General features: G+C 38.1%; 1 protein-coding gene across 15 annotated transcripts in view; it reads left to right on the top strand.

The window, feature by feature from the left end:
- The window catches only part of NCOR1 (nuclear receptor corepressor 1), a 147,772-nt gene that overhangs the window by 52,190 nt on the left and 73,368 nt on the right, over positions 1-22,214 (top strand). For 9 of the 15 annotated variants that reach the window (XM_057535237.1, XM_057535226.1, XM_057535228.1 and 6 more), the window contains exons 6-15: positions 1,436-1,549; positions 6,938-6,994; positions 7,557-7,609; positions 7,943-7,969; positions 10,014-10,080; positions 12,415-12,587; positions 13,830-13,920; positions 15,969-16,147; positions 16,626-16,680; positions 17,701-17,802. In XM_057535237.1, coding sequence (XP_057391220.1) covers positions 1,436-1,549; positions 6,938-6,994; positions 7,557-7,609; positions 7,943-7,969; positions 10,014-10,080; positions 12,415-12,587; positions 13,830-13,920; positions 15,969-16,147; positions 16,626-16,680; positions 17,701-17,802 — 918 coding nt within the window. Of the gene's footprint in view, positions 1-1,435; positions 1,550-6,937; positions 6,995-7,556; positions 7,610-7,942; positions 7,970-8,000; positions 8,339-10,013; positions 10,081-12,414; positions 12,588-13,829; positions 13,921-15,968; positions 16,148-16,625; positions 16,681-17,700; positions 17,803-22,214 lie in introns of those variants that run through there. The other 6 variants (XM_057535236.1, XM_057535231.1, XM_057535239.1 and 3 more) reach the window with 2 other exon arrangements.

The raw sequence follows: 22,214 nt of genomic DNA, 5'->3' as shown, positions 1-22,214 counted from the left end.
TTAATAATGTGAGCTCATGTTAATTCACATTTTATACAATTTCAATAAAAATTCTAACTAAATTTATTTTTAAAGTTTGCCAAAATTATCGTAAAGTTAATGTAAAAGAATAGGTGAGGAAAGTTTGTTTGTTTTGTTTTGTTTTTAGACTTTCTGTTACTGTGGTTTTGTCCCAGGGCTACTTAGCTACTAAGAACAAAATGTGATTTCCTGAAACTTGTTTATTTCTTTCTCTGCACCTACTTAACGGGGATGCTAAAAGAAGGCCCTCTGAACAAAGGAATAAAAGGGCATGGTTGAAGAACTCATTCCCATAAAAATGATCTCAGAACTCCAAGTATCTTTTGCTCACACAGATAGCAGGTTGAAAGAGTACTTTCTGTTCCAAAGTGGAAGTGGTCCTCAAAGCTTCTCTCTTGGAGGATTTTTATCCTTTCATTTGGGTACGGTCTGACTTAAATGACTAGGAACCTTGACTATCAGTCTTACTTGGTAGTGTAGGTGACTTTTTTTCTGCTAGGCCTTTGGTAGACTTAACCATCTTTACCTAATGTCTTTTTTATCATTTCATTCAGTGAACTTATATCCATGTAGCTATTTGTTGAGCATTTACTAGGTATCAGGCACTAGTTAGGTGATGGAAGACAAAAAGCAGTGAACCTAGCTGAGTCCTTACTTACTTCAGTAATAATTGTAGGTAATAGGTACTGACTGTTTATAGTTGTGCTTGACATATATTGAGTCATTTAATCTCTCAGAAAGCTATGTGGTAGGTAGGATTAATATCCCTACTTTACATGTGAGGGGTTTATATACTTGCTCAAGATTGAGGTCCTAGGATCAAACCACTTGTAAAGGGCGACCCTGAGGCTGAATCCTGGGCACAGTAATTCACGTAGGCTCCTGCTTTGTGATTGCACACACCAGCAGTCCATATTCTTTTGGTTTTCCCAGGGCCTCTTCGCTATAGAATATAAAGTTTGGCAGGGGAGTAGGGTAGAGGATGGTGCTGTGCTGACTTAAGGATTAACCCTTAAACGTTCTACCGTACTCTCCCCGCCAGACATTAACACATACTGTGTATGTATAACACAGAAAAGCATTATTACAGTGCCACAAAAGGTCATTGTGATAGAGGTAGATGGGGTACCTTCATATGTTTAGATTCTCTTACTATTTTGCTTTAAATTTATCAGAATTAAAATATAAAAGGATTTTTCAAATGATGACTTATGTTGTTTGGTTATTAGTCAAAATAAATCTGATTGGGTTCGTTAGAGCCTTTGGGTCCAGTCCATTAGGCCCTAGTAGATTAAGTGATTACCCTATAGAATCAGCAAAGCATTGCTCAGAAGCATGTGTTATCTCTGGTGATTAATTACTCGTGGGGCTGATGTGCAGCAGATGCCTGACTCTTCGTTTCTGGGTCTCTTAGCAACAGCTCGAAGAAGAAGCTGCTAAACCTCCAGAGCCTGAGAAGCCTGTGTCCCCTCCTCCTGTGGAGCAGAAACACCGCAGTATTGTCCAAATTATTTACGATGAAAATCGGGTAAGTTCATGCCATTCCCGACGGCACAGGCCTTTAAAACCACTGGACTATGCCTTTTCCAGTCATCTGTGTATTCTGTGGTAATATTAATTGTATTAACCTGCTTTCTGTTATAATTTTTAATGTTCTTAAACTTTGACTGAAGCTTGGTGTTTTTTCTTTATGTACTGAAGAAAAGTTGATAGTTGTATCTTAAATTATTTAATATTTCATTTGCATGTTATATGGTATAATACTATTTTGTGACAGTATAATTTTATCAGCTGAGTCTCTCTCCTGTTATATAAAGAGTGGTAAGCAATTGTGTAGCACATAATACAGCCATTCTGTAGTTTTTCACTTTATAAGCAACATTTAATGCCAAATACACTATTCTAGTAGAGATGGTCATTGGACGTGGAAACGACTTGCATTATCTGCTTCAGAACTGATAGCTGGGCTGTGCTTTGAATTTTAGTTACAAAGTATGAGGCCATTGACCTTTAGGTCAACTTTCTTTTTTAGGTTTGTTAAAATAATTTCTTCTTTCATACTCATAATTAAAAGTGTCCCTGGATTTAGGAAAGCCAGGCCTCAATTCTATGAATAATTTTGTGATGCTGAAGTTGGTTTTTGGCCAGAATCCAGCCCAGGAACAAGCAGTTAAAGGGAAACTGATTTCACCTTAATGTGAAGAAAACCTTTCAACAGAGCTGCTTAACACTGGGCTTCCAGAAGCCCCCAGTTCAAGAAAGAATTATATGCTTTAAGTACTGTGGTAGAGAATTGGCTTGTCAGCTTAAGGTGATCATAAGGTAGAAGTTGGGGATCGTCATTTCAGTTTATTTGCCTTGTAGTGAGTGGAGTCTTACACAGGCATCCTGTAGCAAGGTTAGCCCAGATCCTAAAGGAAATTGACCTTAAGAAAAGCAGCTGTGAGATAGTCATTAAATACACTTGTATAGGAATGATCTTGGACTCAGGTGTTCGTGTGTGTGTAGATAGATAACCGAAAGTCATCAGGTATACAATACTTAAGGAATTTTAAGTCACTGAGAGGCAGAAATATGGGCAATTATTACTAGTTCCTTGACTGGGTTCAAAATCAGTCCAATTTATTGGGCAGAACAACCTACGTGAAGATGAGTCCAGTGAGGGTGAAGGGCAGTCGGTGGAATGAGTGATGAGGACCCCTCAGGGCATGCCTGGAGGGCAGTGACGCTGGGGTCCTTGCAGGGATGTGGCCCAAGGTCAACAGGTGCTCCCTTGTTTAAGAGAAGTAAGGTACATGGATTTTATATGAAATCTCCTGCTTTTAAAAAGCACACTGGAGAACAAGAAAGTACTTCTGAGGGCTGATAGGCTTCATGGCCAGTTTGTGACTTCAGGGGTAAAGTAAATAGGGATTAGAGCTGATAATAATGGAAAAGGATCTTATAAAGTACTGACTTCTTTCTTAGTATGAGTTACTTTTCAAATACATTGAATTCAATGATATTTATTAATTGATTGAGTTTCTTAATTAGCCTTCTCTTACAGGCCTAATAAACAGTTCCAATGTTAGTGAATTCTGCGGTTGCCTGACTAGAATGTGAGGACTGAAAACTATTGAACAAGATCTGATAGAGAATTCAGTTTGTGTTAATTTATATATATGTATTTTTTTTTCATTAGCTAGTGTAGTAAATGTTCCTTGATGCCCATCAGCAGAAACGAAAGCTCCTTTTAGACCTCTTCTTGCCATTTTAGCATTTACAATTCAGTTTGTTACACATTCTGTGAAGAATAGAAGAACCAAACTTGAAATCTGTCTTAATATTAGACTTGCAATGAGGATTGTTTTTAATTCAGTAACCGTAGAAATATCTTTCAAAAAATAGGTTCTTTTTGTATCCCCTGCTGCTAGTCATCTGCCTTGGTGGTGCTTGTGCAGTAGACCCTGGATGGTAGCAGAAGTCCCCGAGGGGCGTGTTGGGAGCAGGCCGGCTTTCTCACCACTGACCCTTGCCTGCGTCTTCCTCCTCACCATGCTGCCTTTTGTTAGACCTTCACTGCCTTTGTAGCTTTTTGTCATGAATGACCTTATCTATTTTGACACCGAGGGCACAGAGCGATGGGGGGCAACAAGAGTACATCTCCCTCTTGTTCCTTGTTTGACAGTGGCAGGTACTGGTTGGCAATTAAGCCAAATGTGGCCCAAGAGATAGGGGCCCTTATCTCGTATGAGGCATCTTTCTTTTATTTAGAAAGTTAGTGCGAGGCAGAAAACTACCTCAAACTGACTGTTAGTTTTAAAATTGGCTTCCTGGGAGAAAAATTGCCTTGTATCACATTTAAACTTGAGGCTAGGATTCATTTAGTCTCCAAACAGACTCTTCTCCTGGACTGTTTTTAACAGTTCACTTTGCTGTTACCCTTCCCAGTTGTAGGTTCCAAAAATATTTGTAAATGCTCTAATTTCGGCATTGTAATACGTATAGAAAAGAGGGGGTGTGCAGTGAAGCTTTCAGGAACATGTTGTTTATATTTTGATTGAATGATTTGCAAGTTAACGTGGCACCAGAAGAAAGAAAGTGATTGACAGTGGAGAATGTACTTAGTGCCAACAACCTCTGGTCACCGCGGCCATCGTCCTAGAAACTATCGATTTCTCTCTCTTTGCCACTCTGCAGACTTGGTTAATCAATGAAGAGCCTCAGTCCTGCCTCCTGGATATTGGTCTGGTCAATTGCTTCTCTCTTCCTCCTTCGCCAGTTGCTTGATTGGAGCCCTCACCTCTCATAGATGCTGAGTTTCCTTCCTTCAGTCTTTTTTTTCTTTCTAATCCATCCTTCATATTTGAGCCCCCTGACGTGGTTCTCCAAATAAAACCTTTTGATGATTTCCCCCTTTCTACAGAGTAACCCAGCCTTTTCATCAGTGCTTACATGCCTGCCTGGCTGGCCTGTGGCCCAATACTCCTTTCTTAGCCATACCCTACCAGAACAGGTGTGAATGTTCCCTTGACGTTAGTAATTTACCCTGTGATGTTGCCCCTGCCGTCAGGCATCCCCGTGGCTTGCCTTTCTTGTCTGTTGAGTGCACTTGACTTCAGGACCCAGCTCAAGTATCATTTTCTCTATGAAGCCTTTCAAGACTCCTTATCTTCCTACACCAGGAAGGATATCTTATTCATTGTTTCCTTAGTGTCTCGCAGGTGCCTGGCACATAGAACATAGTCAACATATGTTTGAGGCATTAATTACTTCTATCTGTAGACTTAGAATAAAATTATATTATGTAGGGCTTCCCTGGTGGCGCAGCGGTTGAGAATCTGCCTGCCAATGCAGGGGACACGGGTTCGAGCCCTGGTCTGGGAAGATCCCACGTGCCGCGGAGTGACTAGGCCCGTGAGCCACAACTACTGAGCCTGCGCGTCCGGAGCCTGTGCTCTGCAATGAGAGGCCACGACAGTGAAAGGCCCGCGTACCACGATGAAGAGTGGCCCCCGCTTGCCGCAACTGGAGAAAGCCTTCGCACAGAAACAAAGACCCAACACAGCCAAAATTAAAAATAAATAAATAAATAAATAAGCTCGTTTGTATCAAAAAAAAAAAAAAAGAGAGACATTTCAATTAAAAAAAATTATATTATGTAAATGTGAAGGTTTTAAATTAATTTTTTTCTGCCAAACGATAGGTTAATCTGTTCTTAGCAGTTAAGCCAACATGAAGTCAAATATGTAATAAAATTTTGCAAAACTTAAATCTTGGGATATGCAAACACCTTAAATATCAGCCTTTAAAATTAGCCCTGAAGAGGTAAGTGCCTTTACATAATAGGATACCAGTAAATATTTGTCATGATACGATTTCCCCCTTGTCTCTCAGTATTCTCTGTTACAGCCTCACTTAGCCTGCCTGTTCTTGGCATAGACTCTGTGTAACGTGGAGTGCCTCAAGAAAACAGGCTTAAACGTTGGAGAGTGTAGGTCGTCTAGAGAGAATCAGCTGTAGGTGCTAGATATTCCAAATTTATCATCTGTGATTATGCTGTTTGTGTGTTATTTAACATATTACCTTAAAGCTAATAAATTTTCTGAGAATTACGTTTTGGCTCTTTGAGATTAGAACATTGTTCTCAACTGCAGACTGTTTTGATTGTTGTAACTTGGGGGAGGGGTGGAGTCCTGCCGGCATCTAGTGGGTAGAGGCCAGGGGTACTACCGAATAGCCTGCAGTGCACAGGACAGCCCCCATGGCAAAGAAATGTCTGGCCCAAATGTTAATAACACCGAGGTCAACAAATCGACTTAAAACTGTCTACAGAAATAGCATTAGCTATGCAAGTTCAGTGGTTTTTTATAGTTTTGTATATGATATTTTTGATATGTTTATTTCTCATCTTAATAACATTTTAAGTTTCTTGGAGTTTGGAAAGTGCATTACACTACTTTGAGCTTCCTTTGCTAATTAAACATAGTTCTTTTCACATAATATATGCTAAATAAATATTTGAACTATTGTAATTGATAAATGAAAAGGATAATGTTTATTTTAAGGGAACATCTTTCTTTACACTTGGGGATACTGATTGATTCCATTCCCATTTGTGTGTTGCATCAGAAGCCCTGGAGAGTTTCCCAGCCACAGTGCGTGGACGTGGGAGTCTCTGCAGCGGGCAGTGAGCCCTTGTTGTTACTAGTGAGCATGTGCTGGGGCAAGAGAGAGATCTGAGAACCCCCGACACATTTGCTGGATGTCAAATTCCAGCTTAAACAGCTTTAGTATTGAATTTTGTTCTATTTCATTTGTCTATTAAAGGTAGATTTCTGTTAGATAGATAGCACTTTGGTCTAGATGATTTTACTTTTGAAAAAGGCATGTAAAAGTATATAATTCAACATTTATTTATTACTGAATACTTTGAGTAATTCAAACTAGTTGTTTTCTCTATTGTTATTACTAAGGTTTTCTTATAATTGGAAAATATGCTCATTATAAGCTTTTCTTCAAAGAGATCAACTTGGCTTACCGTAGTAAAGATTGGCAACTTTAATTAAAATTTAAAAACATAAAATACCATAAAGACACTGAGTTGAAGTATTAAAAATGTTTGAAGGATTCATTTCTAATAGTGAATATCTGTTCCCTCTCCCTGGAATCTTAATATCTATTTGTTTTTAAGAACTTACCAATTCTTTAGGTTTTGCTTTCAATACAAATGTTCAGATTTGACTGAATTTCGTGAGGGAGTTATGAAAATAAAATTAGAGAGTATTTCAGGCTATCATATGAAAGAAGAATATTTGGAAATAAGGATAAGTTTGACTGTAGATTAGTATTTAGGTAAATATTATTAAATTGGAAGTGATTTTGCATTTAGGTAATGTAATTTTTAATTATACAATATAATAATGTTTTTATCTAGAAAAAAGCAGAAGAAGCTCATAAAATATTTGAAGGTCTTGGCCCAAAAGTTGAACTGGTAAGTAAGAAATTTCTTTTTTCATGTCTAGTGCTCTTTTTGTAGCAGTTTTTCTTGGGATAAAATGGAATACAGTCACTTACTTTGGGATGAGAGTGATGTAGCTGGGCAGTAAGGGTGATAAGCTTGAAATAATGTGCAGGAACTTGGTTACCTTTGCAGAAGCATTTTCCTGATTGTGTTTTTGCCTGAGCAGCCATTTAATCACTCGGGTAGAAGGAGAAAGAAGTAAGAACAGAAATAGAAAGCTCTTTGAATCATACTGTTAGGGTAATATTGGTGTTAAATCCTCCTTTGCCCTTGAGATTAAAAAAATCTATGAATGAATTTATTATGGGATACAATGGATTTATGAACTTTCTTAGAGCAGTGGCATTGTTAGGAGACGGGGTGGACAGAGTTATTCAGGGAACCTGAGTCTGGAGGTTTTGGTAGGGCGTCTGTTGTGTAGACCCAGTAGTACTATACCTCGGCTTCCATTGAGATAGAAATTGTGTCTTTGTCTCTTCATATACATATGATGTACAACATTTTGTATATAAATGTTTGATTTATTTTATAGCCACTCTATAACCAGCCATCAGATACCAAGGTGTACCATGAGAACATCAAGACGTAAGTATTGATCATCTTTGGAGTTCTTCAGTTAAAGACCATATATTCTATAAAGAGATCATTTTTATGTTATCTGCTGACATAGTAGTATAATATAGTGTAGGTGTGTTTTAGATTTGTGTAATTTGCTGTCGTTTTACTATATGTTATCTTCCTCTGGCTTCTTGGGGGTTGGGGTAACAGCTTTGAGTTTCCGAGGCCAAAAAATGAAATAAATTATTGCATAAAACTAGCTGGTTTTATAATCTGCTAGTAAAAAAGGTGGATACTTAACATTGAAATGGCTTACCTTGAGGCTTGAATTTTTTGCCTCCTGTTTTGTCTTTTTTTCAGTGGAGTACCTGCAAGGCGCATGATGAAGTAAGATAATGAAGCTTTTTCATTTAAGACTAGTGATGACACCGTCCCCCACCAAGCCACATCTGCCATTGCAAAGTAGAAGTGCCACGGATCATTTTATCATTATTCAAAATCCTATTCTAGGGAAATCCCTTCCATGACTCTTGCTAATGACGGTATTTGTAGACCCTTCTGCCATTTCATGTCCTGGTGCCTTGGAAGCGCTCAGCCACCTCATGTGGGCGAGGAGACTGCTCCAGGTTGTAGTTTGCTTAGCCTTGCTCATCCCAGACACCAGGCCTTTATGGATGCACATTTTGGAATGAGAAAATAAGTGAAAAGAAAACCTAATTTACTGATCTGATTGAAGTAAGAGAGGAAGCTAGATAGGTATCTTTTTTTTTATTATCATATTTTAAGAGAATTTTAGATGAATTATTCTTAGTTTGTAACAAAAATGTGATATTTCTACTTTATATGTTTTATTAAGTATAACCAGAACACTATACTTATTTACTAGTACCGTTACTAATGAGCACATTGCTATTTATATATATATATATATCTATCTTTTTTTTTTCTTTTAAAAAATTTTCTTACTGAGAGTATGTGCAATAGTTGACTACTTTGCAGAACTGGTGGCAAATATAATTTGCATGGTAGTATGCATGACAAAAATTGAAATTTGAATAATTTTAACTTTTGTTAAGTAAGTGGTTTATAATAAAAGTCATATACTTAGAATTTTTCTGTGAGATGCTGCTATGGGCTTGACAACCCTTAGAAGTAGGTTAGGCAAAACTCATATAAAATATACCTTGTTTTGGAACTGTTTCGCTGTTTTAACATTTTTACAAAGGATAATAGCAGATAAAATCTAGTTGGCTACTTTTAATGATTTTTTTTTCCGCAAAGCTTCCGTTATGTTTGTGTTCTGTCTTTTCCCTGACATTAGCTGCACAGCAGCCCTGATTTATTTCATGTTAGCTACATTGCCTACTACAGTGCTTATCACACTGTCCTGAGATGGGGTTCTTCATTTAAATTCTTAGGAAACATTTTAAATTATATTTATTGATTGTCATTTGCTTTTGAGTAGCACATAATTATAATGAGAGCAAACTGAATATATGGTAATGCTCCTACTGTACATCACCTTGTGAAATATCGTTTACTCAGCTGCATGCGTCTATATGAATCGTTCAGTAGCTATTCTTTCATCACCGTCATTTGCTTTGTATGAAATAGCAAACGTTCCTTTTAATAATTCTCTTCATCTCTCGGCTACTTTTCCATATAGCCAGCTCCTGACTGTCCATGCTTATTTGAGTGGAGCCAGTGTCAATGTTAGTCCTGAGTGGCAGATAATCCAAAAAGTTACTTCTACTTGCCTTGGCTTTGTATTTATATTTGAATAATCAGCTTGAAATCCTTTCTGGAAGTAGGTGGGGTATAAATATTTATATCTGAGCCTGCATGTCATTGTTTTTGAAGGTTGCAGTGCTTCCAATTTGAAAAGTGAAACTATTACACTAAGTTATAAGGGAAGTCTTCCTGTCCTGTCACGTTGGCCTCCGTGGCGTCTTAGAGTGTATTGTGTTGTTTCTCTGTAAAGCAGAAGCCGCCTCTGTGTTGGTGTACTCCCACAGGAGGGAGGGCAGCACATACCTGAGGGAGGAGATAACTTTAAAAGCTCCGCCTTCTCTTACGCGCCCCTCCCTCCAAGAGTGTGCCAAGGTGTTTATCTCACGAGGGTTCTTAAGGAGAATCAGTAACTGTGTAATCAGAACTTGAAAATAATATTTGCCTTACAATTGAATGTAATAACTGAAAATGAACTATTTGTATTAAAGTCTTACTATAGAATGGGAGGAATTTTAGTCAGTTCTAATTATTGCAGGAGTCTTATTTTGCAGGGTGAAAAAAATTAGGGTTAACTTTGATTACATCATATATTCTTAAGTGATCTTCGCTTGTTTTTCAGTGTCTCTGAAAACAAAAAAGTGAATGCATTATTAAATTGTACTTTTTCTTAATGTCATACAACCATATTTTTCTCTTCTAGAAACCAGGTGATGAGGAAAAAACTCATTTTATTTTTTAAAAGAAGAAATCATGCAAGAAAACAAAGGGTGAGGTCCTATCCTTGTTAACTGAAATTTGTGCAACTTTCCCGTCCGCGCTTCTTCAGGCATTCGCTTTCCCATTGTAGTGAGAACGGTTCTTGATCACACATGAGAACAGGTGCTGATTTAGACAGTAACTATAGATGTGACGTAAATATAAAACTAATTCTAGCAACATTTTGATGTCATAAATCACATTTAATATCATTATCAAATTAATTTCTTTGGTCATCTGTGTATAAGATTTTCATCTAGCCAAAATAAAGAAAATGGTGAGTAGTTAAAAAAAAAAATATGAAAGAGAAATAGGATGATCTACATTTAGTCTCTTAACCCTCAAACAAATGTGGGTAAGTTATGGTCATGCTGATAAGACATCACTGTTCTTTCTTATTAGAAACTGGGTCAGCTAAAGTTCAGCTTTTTCAAATTCACATCGTTTTTCATATTTATTATATGACTTGCAGCCTAAAAATTTTGTGGTTATAATCTTCATGGAAATTAAGTTACAGAAAATATAATGCCAGTATTCTTATTTTTATAGTGTGTTCCTACTCATTTTAGACAGACTATTCATTTAAATTGTTTTTTAGTGAATAAATGATGTTCTTTGATTCACATCAGAAATGAACTTTGTACCTTGTATTTAAGGACCTGGCAGTTTAATGAATTGTAAGGGTCAACAGCTTTTATTTGGTGTATAACTTCTAACGTTCTAATTTGCCAGTCTAGTCCTTCAGATACTTTCTTAAATTACCGGTCTTGAATCTTTTTTTTTTTTTTTTTGGCCAAGAGCATACACATACAAATAAGAAATTAGCTAAAGTATTTTTTTCTATCTGATAATTTTGTTGTAATTATGGTGTAATTGCTAAATTTGCTATCTGGAGACACAAACACAGAAGCACGGACTTTGTTTTCATACGTCACAGGGTATTTAGTTATGAAGTTTATATGTTCATTGATTTGCTTAATAAATACTTATTGGCCATTTCCTTTGTCCCATGTATTATTCTACAAAGGGAGCGGGCAGCCATGTGGCTTTAGCCCTTAGGGAGCCTGCGGAGTAAGGGGGCAGGTGAGGCTGCAGGCGATGACAGTGTTGTGGTCTTACGATGGCACAGGATGTACAGAGGAGCGTGAGCGCATGTAAGGGGACAGCTGGCGCAGATACGAATCATGAGGGGTGTTGCACAGGAAAACCAGTCCTCTGCAGACTTCCACAAGCAGTGGGAGCAGCTCACAGGAAGGTCTGGGGAGTGGAGGGAGTGTGGCAGGTTGGAGAGGGCTGGGCTGGGACTGAGCTGGGAGGGTGGCGAGGAGTGAGGCTGCTCAGGGAAGCCAGGGCCGGGTCGTGCACAGCCCAGGGGTCATGAGGCGGCTTTGGGTCAGATCCTGAGGGCGGCTTTTAAGTGTTTGAGCTGAGGAAGTGAAATGTTGAGCTCTGTGTTTTAAGAAGTTGCATCTGGTTATGCCATTCAGGGTGCATGGGAGTCATGTAGGAAGGAGGCCGTTGCTTGAATCCAGATGAGACCGAGGGGGCGGCATAGTGCTGAGCGCAGGTGGAGGCCCAGGAGTGGACAGGCTATGAGGAGACGGGGCATGGGGAAGGCAGTGCTTTCCCCTCGCGGCTGCTTCCTGGAGCTGACCGTGTGGCAGGCCCTTTTGTTGTCTCACACCCACGGTCCGGGTCTTGTAGTGCACGATTCTGTTTTTCTTCTTCTCTGTTTAAAAAATGAGATCATACATTATTCTTTTCTCTAAAAGCATTCGTTCTCGATTTCATGTAGTTTACTGCATTTCTTATTATCATAAAGTACAACCAATTTCTGCCTTTTCCAGACTGTCAAAAATGCTCATTATATGGCATTATTTGTAGTAAGAAAAAACTGCAAGTAACCATAACGTCCAGCAGTAGAGGGATGGTTTAAGTGTGAGTGTTTTCTCTCACATATTGGAAGGATAACAACAAAATGTTAATCCGCTTGCCTTTGGGATTATGAACTATTTACATATTTCTATTTCTCATTTTCCATTTTTTTTGACAGTGAAGATGTAATTGTTATCAGAGTGGCTCATCATTTAGTTTGTTAATTTGTGTAGTCTTAATATTAACTAAAAAATCCAGCCACGATAGGCTCTATGTGTTGATCTTTCGTAGAAAACAGCTCCCTTTCTTTCTCTTCTTTCAGATCAAGGACAGCTTTTCATTCACAGTTGAGTCATAGGCCACATGTACTTCTGACTTAGCCTTAAGAAGTAACCTTTACTTTAAAGTATTAGGTTTGTCAGAATCACAGAGTTTAGTTTAATTATTAATTTGCTACGGGTATTTAATAGGAGCAAAAAATCTGCCAACGTTATGATCAGCTCATGGAGGCATGGGAGAAAAAAGTGGACAGAATAGAAAATAATCCTCGGAGGAAAGCTAAAGAAAGCAAAACAAGGGAGTATTATGAAAAGCAGTTTCCAGAAATTCGAAAACAAAGAGAACAGCAAGAACGGTTTCAGCGGTAAGTGGTTTGATGTTTAATGGCTATGCTGTTTTCCTTTGAATCATACTTTTTTGATCCTTCACAATATTTATTGTTACCTGAATCTAATCATTAAGAAAGTTCATAAAGAACTTTTATTATGTTTTTCCTCTTTTTTTTTTAACGGAAGTATAGTTGATTTACAGTGTTGTGTTAATTTCTGCTATATAGCAAAGTGATTCAGTTATATATATATATATATATATATATATATATATATATATACACACACATTCTTTTTAATATTCTTTTCCACTATGGTTTATCACAGGATATTGAATACAGTTCCCTGTACTATACTGTAGGGCCTTGTTTATCCATTCTATATATAATAGTTTACATCCGCTAATCCCAAACTCCCAATCCATCCCTCCCCCACCCCTTGGCAACCACAAGTCTGTTCTCTGTGTCTCTGAGTCTAAGAACTTTTATTTTGAATATAAAACTTCATTATCAGCTAACAATGTTTATGCCTTAGTGAATTTAATATTAATTTTTTATATTTAATCATGCTGTTGAATCTAAATTTAAGTGAATATTTTGAAATTAATTCTTCAGTTCTTGAAAATGCTCATTCCTTTGGAAATGAGTTAGTAAGAATAGACTTGAATGTCTCACAGTTCTTCGTTACCTCCCAACATGATCAAAACTCTTAAATTGATTGCTAATTGAGAAATTCTTTGTTATTGGTATGTAGTTTCTGATTTCTTTTTACTTTTAGAGACCAAGTACTTTTGCAAAGGTAGAAGCTTTAGTTTTCTTCTCTACTGTCTCATGAAAGCCCTGTTAATCACAGTTAAGTTTCTGTCAGGGATGATGATTGTGTTTTTTTCCCATCCCTTTTAAAATGTTTTGTGTATTTTTCTAAGTCGGCTGTCCTGTTCTCTGGAAGGCAGACAAAAGACTGCTATTTGAGATGAAAATGACACCAATAACTGTAGTTTTCCAGAAGTTTCCCATAAACAGTTCTGCCATTGGAACTTAGACATGTAACCTTTAAAAAGAAATCTTAGCATTTAAATTGTTACTAATTTTATAGATAAATGGCTTAAACATATTGCTTAAAAGTAGTTTCTCAGTAGCATTTTAGATTTCTCCTCTGACTTCTAGTTGATTAAAAAGTCCCATTCAGAAAAGAAATCGATGTGAAAGTAATCTAACTGATATGTCTTCTTTATAAAAGGCCTTTAAATATATCTATAATTTCTCCCTCATATTTAGAGTTGGGCAGAGGGGAGCTGGTCTTTCAGCCACCATTGCTAGGAGTGAACATGAGATTTCTGAAATTATTGATGGGCTCTCTGAACAGGAGGTAAGACAGTTAATTGATATAATTCAAGTTAATTGATTAATTATTCAGGCATTTTAGCCTCATACCCCATAAACTAAGGGTTTATTTGTATATAACTGAGGGAACACTTATGGCATTTGAATTGTTCCAAAGTTTGTGGCCGACCATCGAAGGTTTTAAACAAGGCCGCCCTGTGATCATATTGCCATTTCTACGAAGACGGCTTTGGCAGCAGGGAGGCCTGGAAAGAGGTGAGGAGGCTGTTATGATAAAAATAAGGAGCTGAGTCAGGGCGACAGTGGTGGAAACCGGTAGGGAGGGCCTGGTGGAGAGATTGTAGAAGGTAGAGTGGACAGGACAAGTGTGGGGTGAGAAGGAAGAGCAGGTGAGAGGACTGAGCTGCTGGTGCCGCTTCCTAAAAGAGCAAAGGAGCGTGTACTTTGCAGGTGTTTGTATGTCGGGTGGTGGACCTGAGGTTCGGGGGGGTGTCCAGAGTGTGATCTCTAGCCAGCTGAGATCTGACCTGATATTAATAAATCGGTTCTGAATAAGAGTAAATTTCTGTTCCTAACAGTGAATCTTCGTAGCTGTTTTCAAACTATCTCTGAAGGTCGGTCCAAAAACCATATATTGAGTTTTGCTAGTTTTGGTTTTATAATATGGCTTTTAAAAAGCCTCATCTCTAAATTCTGAAAGGCATGCTTATTTGAACATCATGGTCCTCTTAAGTAATGAAGACAATTATTATATTGCTATACATTTCAGAATTTGTGGCCATAATCTCTGCAGTGATGACTAACTCTGTGTTAAATTTCTTTGCTCACTTTTTGACTGATTCTATAAGGGGGGCATCTGTAAACAGCCAAAACTAGTATCAGGTGAGGTGATTTCAAGCTAATGTGTCTGTCCCAAACCACACTTTGGTGTTCAGACTGATTGAGAGTACCCATAAAATTAGAACCTTTGTAAGGACTTGACTCTAAGGCAATGTCCGCTTCTAGGAGAAGAGTTTCAGGAAAAAAACCTAGCCTTGTATTGAGGTCAGTACTTATACTTTTTTTTTTTTTTTTTTTTAAGATGTGAACTGAAGCAATCTAATTCTAAATAGAATCATGTATTTGTGCATCTTTTTTTTTTTTAATTTATTTCTTTATTTATTTTTGGGTGTGTTGGGTCTTCGTTTCTGTGCGAGGGCTTTCTCCAGTTGCGGCAAGCGGGGGCTACTCTTCATCGCGGTGCGCGGGCCTCTCACTATCGCGGCCTCTCCCGCCGCGGAGCACAGGTTCCAGACGCGCAGGCTCAGCAATTGTGGCTCACAGGCCCAGTTGCTCCGCGGCATGTGGGATCTTCCCAGACCAGGGCTCGAACCCGTGTCCCCTGCATTGGCAGGCGGACTCCCAACCACTGCGCCACCAGGGAAGCCCAGTACTTATACTTTTTGGTAAAAGTTTTTTCATGGAAGTTTGTGCTTATAAACTTACTGAATTAAACTGTGGGAAAAATAAATTGTGTAACTGTAACCAAGTTTTAGTTGAAATTCTAAGGATAATAGTCTTAAATTTGCAATGGAAAGATTATGTAAGATTAGCAAGAAGTGTTTAATACTTAAGTAAGTTTAGTTAATTTAAAATCAATGACCTTAAGATTTTGGTTCCTGTCTGCTTATTTTTCTATTTTATTATTCTTTAAAATGATGTTAAGACTTTTTAAAATGAGGCAATATTAATGTTAGTAAGTGCTTCATAAGATCACTACTTCAGTGACCTGTCCTTTAGGTCTAAGATTCATTATTTGACGTATCAGCTTCCTTTAAGGAAAGAACTCTTCTCAAATTGTAGTAGTGGATTATAAAAAAATAATACCTGTACTCTCTGCCTCTCTTATTCATGCAATGAGTATTTATTAGATAATGTGTATAATTACTGTATGTTAGATGTTATGGTACCACTGCTGTTGTCATTAAAGTACATACGTGGTGTTTCATTGTCTATTAAGACAGTTGGTCTGTGGCCCTCTTTAAGTTTTATTCTCTGTAAATTGCATTTTTTTTCTTTTTTCTTTTTTTTCAGAATAATGAGAAACAAATGCGACAGCTCTCTGTGATCCCACCTATGATGTTTGATGCAGAACAGAGAAGGGTCAAGTTCATTAATATGAATGGGCTTATGGAGGACCCTATGAAGGTTTATAAAGATAGGCAGTTCATGAATGTTTGGACTGACCATGAGAAGGAGATCTTTAAGGACAAGTAATTTAAATTTTAAATTACTCTCTAATAGAAGCTTACATAAGTTAGTGAAAAGTATTGGCATTTACTTGTAAATTGAACTGTTTCCCCCAAAACTTGACCCCATTTTGGCATTTGAGTGGGTACTGTGGAAGTCAGAAAAGACAGATTTGATATGACCTTCCTGTAAGTTTATGGGTGGGAATGCAGGTACCAGGTAAGAACAGGGTTGTGGAGTCATTTTAAGAGTGGTACCCAAACCTGGGCAGTGTCCAATTCACCCCGGGGATGCATTTTAAAGTTACAGATTTCTGTGCTCTACTGTATTCCAATCCAGTCAGTTCCTGGCGGATGGTGCCCAGGAATCTGTGCCCTTTAAGAGGACATTAGCATTTAGGAGTCGCTAGAAATTAGTCTGCATTATATTTCTATTCCCAAGGGCTTTCCCCCCTCTTTTTAAGTTGTTAAAATATGTGTGTGTGTTTTTTCTTTTACTCAGGTTTATCCAGCATCCAAAAAACTTTGGACTGATTGCATCTTACTTGGAAAGGAAGGTAAGAAATGGTTTGCATTGAGAATGTCTGTAGGTTTGTGATGGTTGCTGCTTTGAAGCTTTTGTGCCTAGTGCACAGAAGTAGTTAAATAGAATTTTTGCAAAGGGCTTGATACAGAAAAGATTCTCATGTGAATAGTATAGTGATATTTACAATTATATGATGACCAATTCTAAGCACAGAACACAGACTAATTTTCATGGTTAATCAAAAATGACCTGATATTATATTTCCCTAAAAACACATAGGTTACAATGTTTTTTGAACCTCATTAAACTTCTAATTAAAATTTCAGAGTCCTGATTTTCCCTGAAATTTTTTCACAGTGGATTGGATGTTGGGTTTGTGAGCAAAGTGAGACATTTTGAATATTTACGTATATAGAGGAAGAAAGAGAATTTAGTTACTCGGAAAGAAGAAAGTGCTTGAATGTTTCTGATAGTTCTTGGTATCTTTTACATAATTTGTATTAAGACAGCTGTAATTGTCCATCAAGATAGTAGACACTATATATATATATTTTTACAGCCTAGATATGCCTTAAAAAGCTAGCCATTTGTGGTTTTCCTCATTTTTTTTTTTTTTTAATTTTATTTATTATTTATTTATTTATTTATTTTTGGCTGTGCTGGGTCTTCGGTTCGTGCGAGGGCTTTCTCTAGTTGCGGCAAGTGGGGGCCACTCTTCATCGCGGTGCGGGGACCGCTCTTCATCGCGGTGCGCGGGCCTTTCACTATCGCGGCCCCTCCCGTTGCGGGGCACAGGCTCCAGACGCGCAGGCTCAGCAGCTGTGGCTCACGGGCCCAGCTGCTCTGTGGCATGTGGGATCTTCCCAGACCAGGGCTCGAACCCGTGTCTCCTGCATTAGCAGGCAGATTCTCAACCACTGCGCCACCAGGGAAGCCCGGTTTTCCTCATTTTGTACTTTGAGAACACTAGAGATTTTCCTTGAAAGTGTTACTTGATATTTTTAAAAAATTTTATTTCATTGGATCCTCAAAAATAATTTTTTTTTCGTAGAGTGTTCCTGATTGTGTTTTATATTACTACTTAACCAAGAAAAATGAGAATTATAAAGCCCTAGTAAGACGGAACTATGGAAAACGCAGAGGAAGAAACCAGGTATGTTTCATTATTGTATGAAACAATTTCAGGGTTGGTGGAAATATGAAGATGAAAAATTTTGTAACAGGAGCCTTGTATGTAATAAAGTGTACTTTAGGAATTGACGTTTCTATGAAATTAATTAGAATGTTATGAGCATGTTTTGATTATTTTGAATATATATTTAATGTGTTATATTTTCTACTTTGAATGCATTTTAAGTTTCTAGTATAACAAAATTAATGAGAAGTTTTATATTTTCATGCTGTCGAAATTGTGCATGTCAGAGTTAACAATAATAATGTAATTAAATATGAGAACTGTGACACCCTATTTAATATACCACCTTTACCAGTCCTTTTGTCTGCGGAGGGGACAGGTAGAGTAAGGGAGAGAAGAGAAGTACAGCATGGTGACCAGAGTACAGGGTTGTTTACTGAAATACCTGGGACCTGATTGTGTTTCAGGTTAACTTTATTTCTGGGGTTAAAGCACTTGACCTCAAAAGACTGTTTTTAATGCAGTGCAGTATGTGTTTTCACAGTCGTAGTTCAGTACTTTAGAAACTCTTTTCCTTCAAGTAGCTGATCAGCCGCCGTCACAGCTCCCATCTGTTCTTCCTGTGCGCCCCACACCCTGAGACCGCTTGCAGGACGCGTGGCACGTGTGGGCGTGGACAGCTGCTGCCATCTTCAGCATTCCTAACGCTCTTCTGGTTCCCTCACACAGTCCCCCGCCTTCCCTTCCCTGGTCACCCCGGTCGCCAGATACAGGTTCTCTCATGATGCGTGGTCATTGTCCCTCCAGAACAGTGCCACCTGACAAGATGTGATGGCACACTCATCAGAAGCAGTGTTTCTTGGTCAAAAAAAGTATAGAGTGTTTCATGAGTCACCTGTGTAAAACGCTGCTAGAGGTCAAGTGAGCTGCGGTGGGTGGGTGAGGGGCCAGGACTAAGACCGTAGTGAGCGAGGGGCACGGGGTGCGGGGCGACACGCTGCAGAGCACAGGCGTCCCCTTGTTTGTAGGGTTCGCTTCGAGAGGGTGCCGAGGAACGGTGGCGGGGCTGCTGGGAATCAGAAGGGAGGGAGGGGCCTGCTGGTGCAGCAGCCAGTGTTGCAGAGACAGAGCACTGGCTGCAGAGCTCCAGGAAGGGCTAACCAACTAACTGAATGGCAGGTTGGACGTTGGTGGTGATGTGGGAAACTCTGTTGCGCCAGAGGAGCCAGGGCATCTCCCCACTTCCCACAGACAAAGTGGAGTCAGGGTCCATTAGCCAGAGATGGTAGACCCCACCAGCATCTTAAGCAAGTTTCAACTACTAATTTTTTTTTTAATTGATTCTTCCAATCCAAGAACATGGTATATCTCTCCATCTGTTTGTATCATCTTTAATTTCTTTTATCAGTGTCTTACAGTTTTCTGCATACAGGTCTTTTGTCTCCTTAGGTAGGTTTATCCCTAGGTATTTTATTCTTTTTGTTGCAGTGGTAAATGGGAGTGTTTCCTTAATTCCTCTTTCAGATTTTTCATCATTAGTGTATAGGAATGCAAGAGATTTCTGTGCATTAATTCTGTATCCTGCAACTTTACCAAATTCATTGATTAGCTCTAGTGGTTTTCTGGTGGCATCTTTAGGATTCTCTATGTATAGTATCATGTCACCTGCAAACAGTGACAGTTTTACTTCTTCTTTTCCAATTTGTATTCCTTTTATTTCTTTTTCTTCTCTGATTACCATGGCTAGGACTTCCAAAACTATGTTGAATAATAGTGGTGAGAGTGGACATCCTTGTCTCGTTCCTGATCTTAGAGGAAATGCTTTCAGTTTTTCACCATTGAGAATGATGTTTGCTGTGGGTTTGTCGTACATGGCCTTTATTATGTTGAGGTAGGTTCCCTCTATGCCCACTTTCTGGAGAGTTTTTATCTTAAATGGCTGTTGAATTTTGTCTGAAGCTTTTTCTGCATCTATTGAGATGACCATATGGTTTTTATTCTTCAATTTGTTAATATGGTGTATCACACTGACTGATTTGTGTATATTGAAGAATCCTTGCCATCCCTGGGATAAATCCCACTTGATCATGGTGTATGATCCTTTTAATGTGTTTTTGGATTCTGTTTGCTAGTATTTTGTTGAGGATTTTTGCATCTATATTCATCAGTGATATTGGTCTGTAATTTTCTGTTTTTGTAGTGTCTTTGTCTGGTTTTGGTATCAGGGTGATGGTGGCCTCATAGAATGAGTTTGGGAGTTTTCCTTCCTCTGCAATTTTTTGGAAGAGTTTGAGAAGGATGGGTGTTAGCTCTTCTCTAAATGTTTGTTAGAATTCACCTGTGAAGCCATCTGGTCCTGGACTTTTGTTTGTTGGAAGATTTTTAATCACAGTTTCAATTTCCTTACTTGTGATTGGTCTGTTCATATTTTCTATTTCTTCCTGGTTCAGTCTTGGAAGGTTATACCTTTCTAAGAATTTGTCCATTTCTTCCAGGATGTCCATTTTATTGGCATAGAGTTGCTTGTAGTAGTCTCTTAGGATGCTTTGTATTTCTGCGGTGTCTGATGTAACTTCTCTTTTTTCATTTCTAACTTTATTGATTTGAGTCCTCTCCCTCTCTTTCTTGATGAATCTGGCTAATGGTTTATCAATTTTGTTTATCTTCTCAAAGAACCAGCTTTTAGTTTTATTGATCTTTGCTATTGTTTTCTTTGTTTCTATTTCATTTATTTCTGCTCTCATCTTTATGATTTCTTTCCTTCTGCTAACTTTGGGTTTTGTTTGTTCTTCTTTGTCTAGTTCCTTTAGGTGTAAGGTTAGATTGTTTATTTGAGATTTTTCTTGTTTCTTGAGGTAGGCTTGTATTGCTATAAACTTCCCTCTTAGAACTGCTTTTCCTGCATCCCATAGGTTTTGGATTGTCGTGTTTTCATTGTCATTTGTCTCTAGGTATTTTTTGATTTCCTCTTTGATTTCTTCAGTGATCTCTTGGTTATTTAGTAACGTATTGTTTAGCCTCCATGTATTTGTGTTTTTTACATTTTTTCCCCTGTAATTGATTTCTAATCTCATAGCGTTGTGGTCAGAAAAGATGCTTGATATGATTTCAGTTTTCTTAAATTTACTGAGGCTTGATTTGTGAGCCAAGATGTGATCTATCCTGGAGAATGTTCCGTGCGCACTTGAGAAGAAAGTGTAATCTGCTGTCTTTGGATGGAATGTCCTATAAATATCAATTAAATCTGTCTGGTCTATTGTGTCATTTAAAGCTTGTGTTTCCTTTTCTGTCTGGATGATCTGTCCATTGGTGTAAGTGAGGTGTTAAAGTCCCCCACTATTATAGTGTTACTGTCGATTTCCTCTTTTATAGCTGTTAGCAGTTGCCTTATGTATTGAGGTGCTCCTATGTTGGGTGCATATATATTTATAATTGTTATATCTCCTCTTGGATTGATCCCTTGATCATTATGTAGTGTCCTTCCTTGTCTCTTGTAACATTCTTTATTTTAAAGTCTATTTTATCTGATATGAGTATTGCTACTCCAGCTTTCTTTTGATTTCCATTTGCATGGAATATCTTTTTCTGTCCCCTCACTTTCAGTCTGAATGTGTCCCTAGATCTGAAGTGAGTCTCTTGTAGACAGCATATATATGGGTCTTGTTTTTTTATCCATTCAGCAAGACTATCTTTTGTTTGGAGCATTTAATACATTCACGTTTAAGGTAGTTATCGATGTGTATGTTTCTATTACCATTTTATTAATTGTTATGAGCTGTTTTTGTAGGTTCTTTTCTTCTCTTGTGTTTCCCACTTAGAGAAGTTCCTTTAGCATTTATTGTAGAGCTGGTTTGGTGGTGCTGAATTCTCTTAGCTTTTGCTTGTCTGTAAAGCTTTTGATTTCTCCATCAAATCTAAATGAGATCCTTGCCAGGTAGAGTAATCTTGGTTGTAGGTTCTTCCCTTTCATCACTTAAATATATCGTGCCACCCCCTTCTGGTTTGTAGAGTTTCTGCTGAGAAATCAGCTGTTAACTTTATGGGAGTTCCCTTATATGTTATTTGTCGTTCTTCCCTTGTTGCTTTCAATAATTTTTCTTTGTCCTTAATTTTTGTCAATTTGATTATTATGTGTCTCGACGTGTTTCTCCTTGGGTTTATCCTGCCTGGGACTCTGTGCACTTCCTGGACTTGGGTGGCTATTTCCTTTCCCATGTTAGAGAAGTTTTCGATTATAATCTCTTCAAATATTTTCTCGGGTCCTTTCCCTCTCTCTTCTCCTTCTGGGACCCTTATAATGTGAATGTTGTTGCGTTTAATGTTGTCCCAAAGGTCTCTTAGGCTGTCTTCATTTCTTTTCATTCTTTTTTCTTTATTCTGTTCCATGGCAGTGAATTCCACCATTCTGTCTTCCAGGTCACTTATCCGTT

This window comes from Balaenoptera acutorostrata, chromosome 20, assembly GCF_949987535.1.
Source record: "Balaenoptera acutorostrata chromosome 20, mBalAcu1.1, whole genome shotgun sequence".
NCBI classification, from domain to species: domain Eukaryota; kingdom Metazoa; phylum Chordata; class Mammalia; order Artiodactyla; family Balaenopteridae; genus Balaenoptera; species Balaenoptera acutorostrata.
Note: the sequence above shows the minus strand (reverse complement) of the source record. Positions and strands in the feature narration are given on the sequence as shown.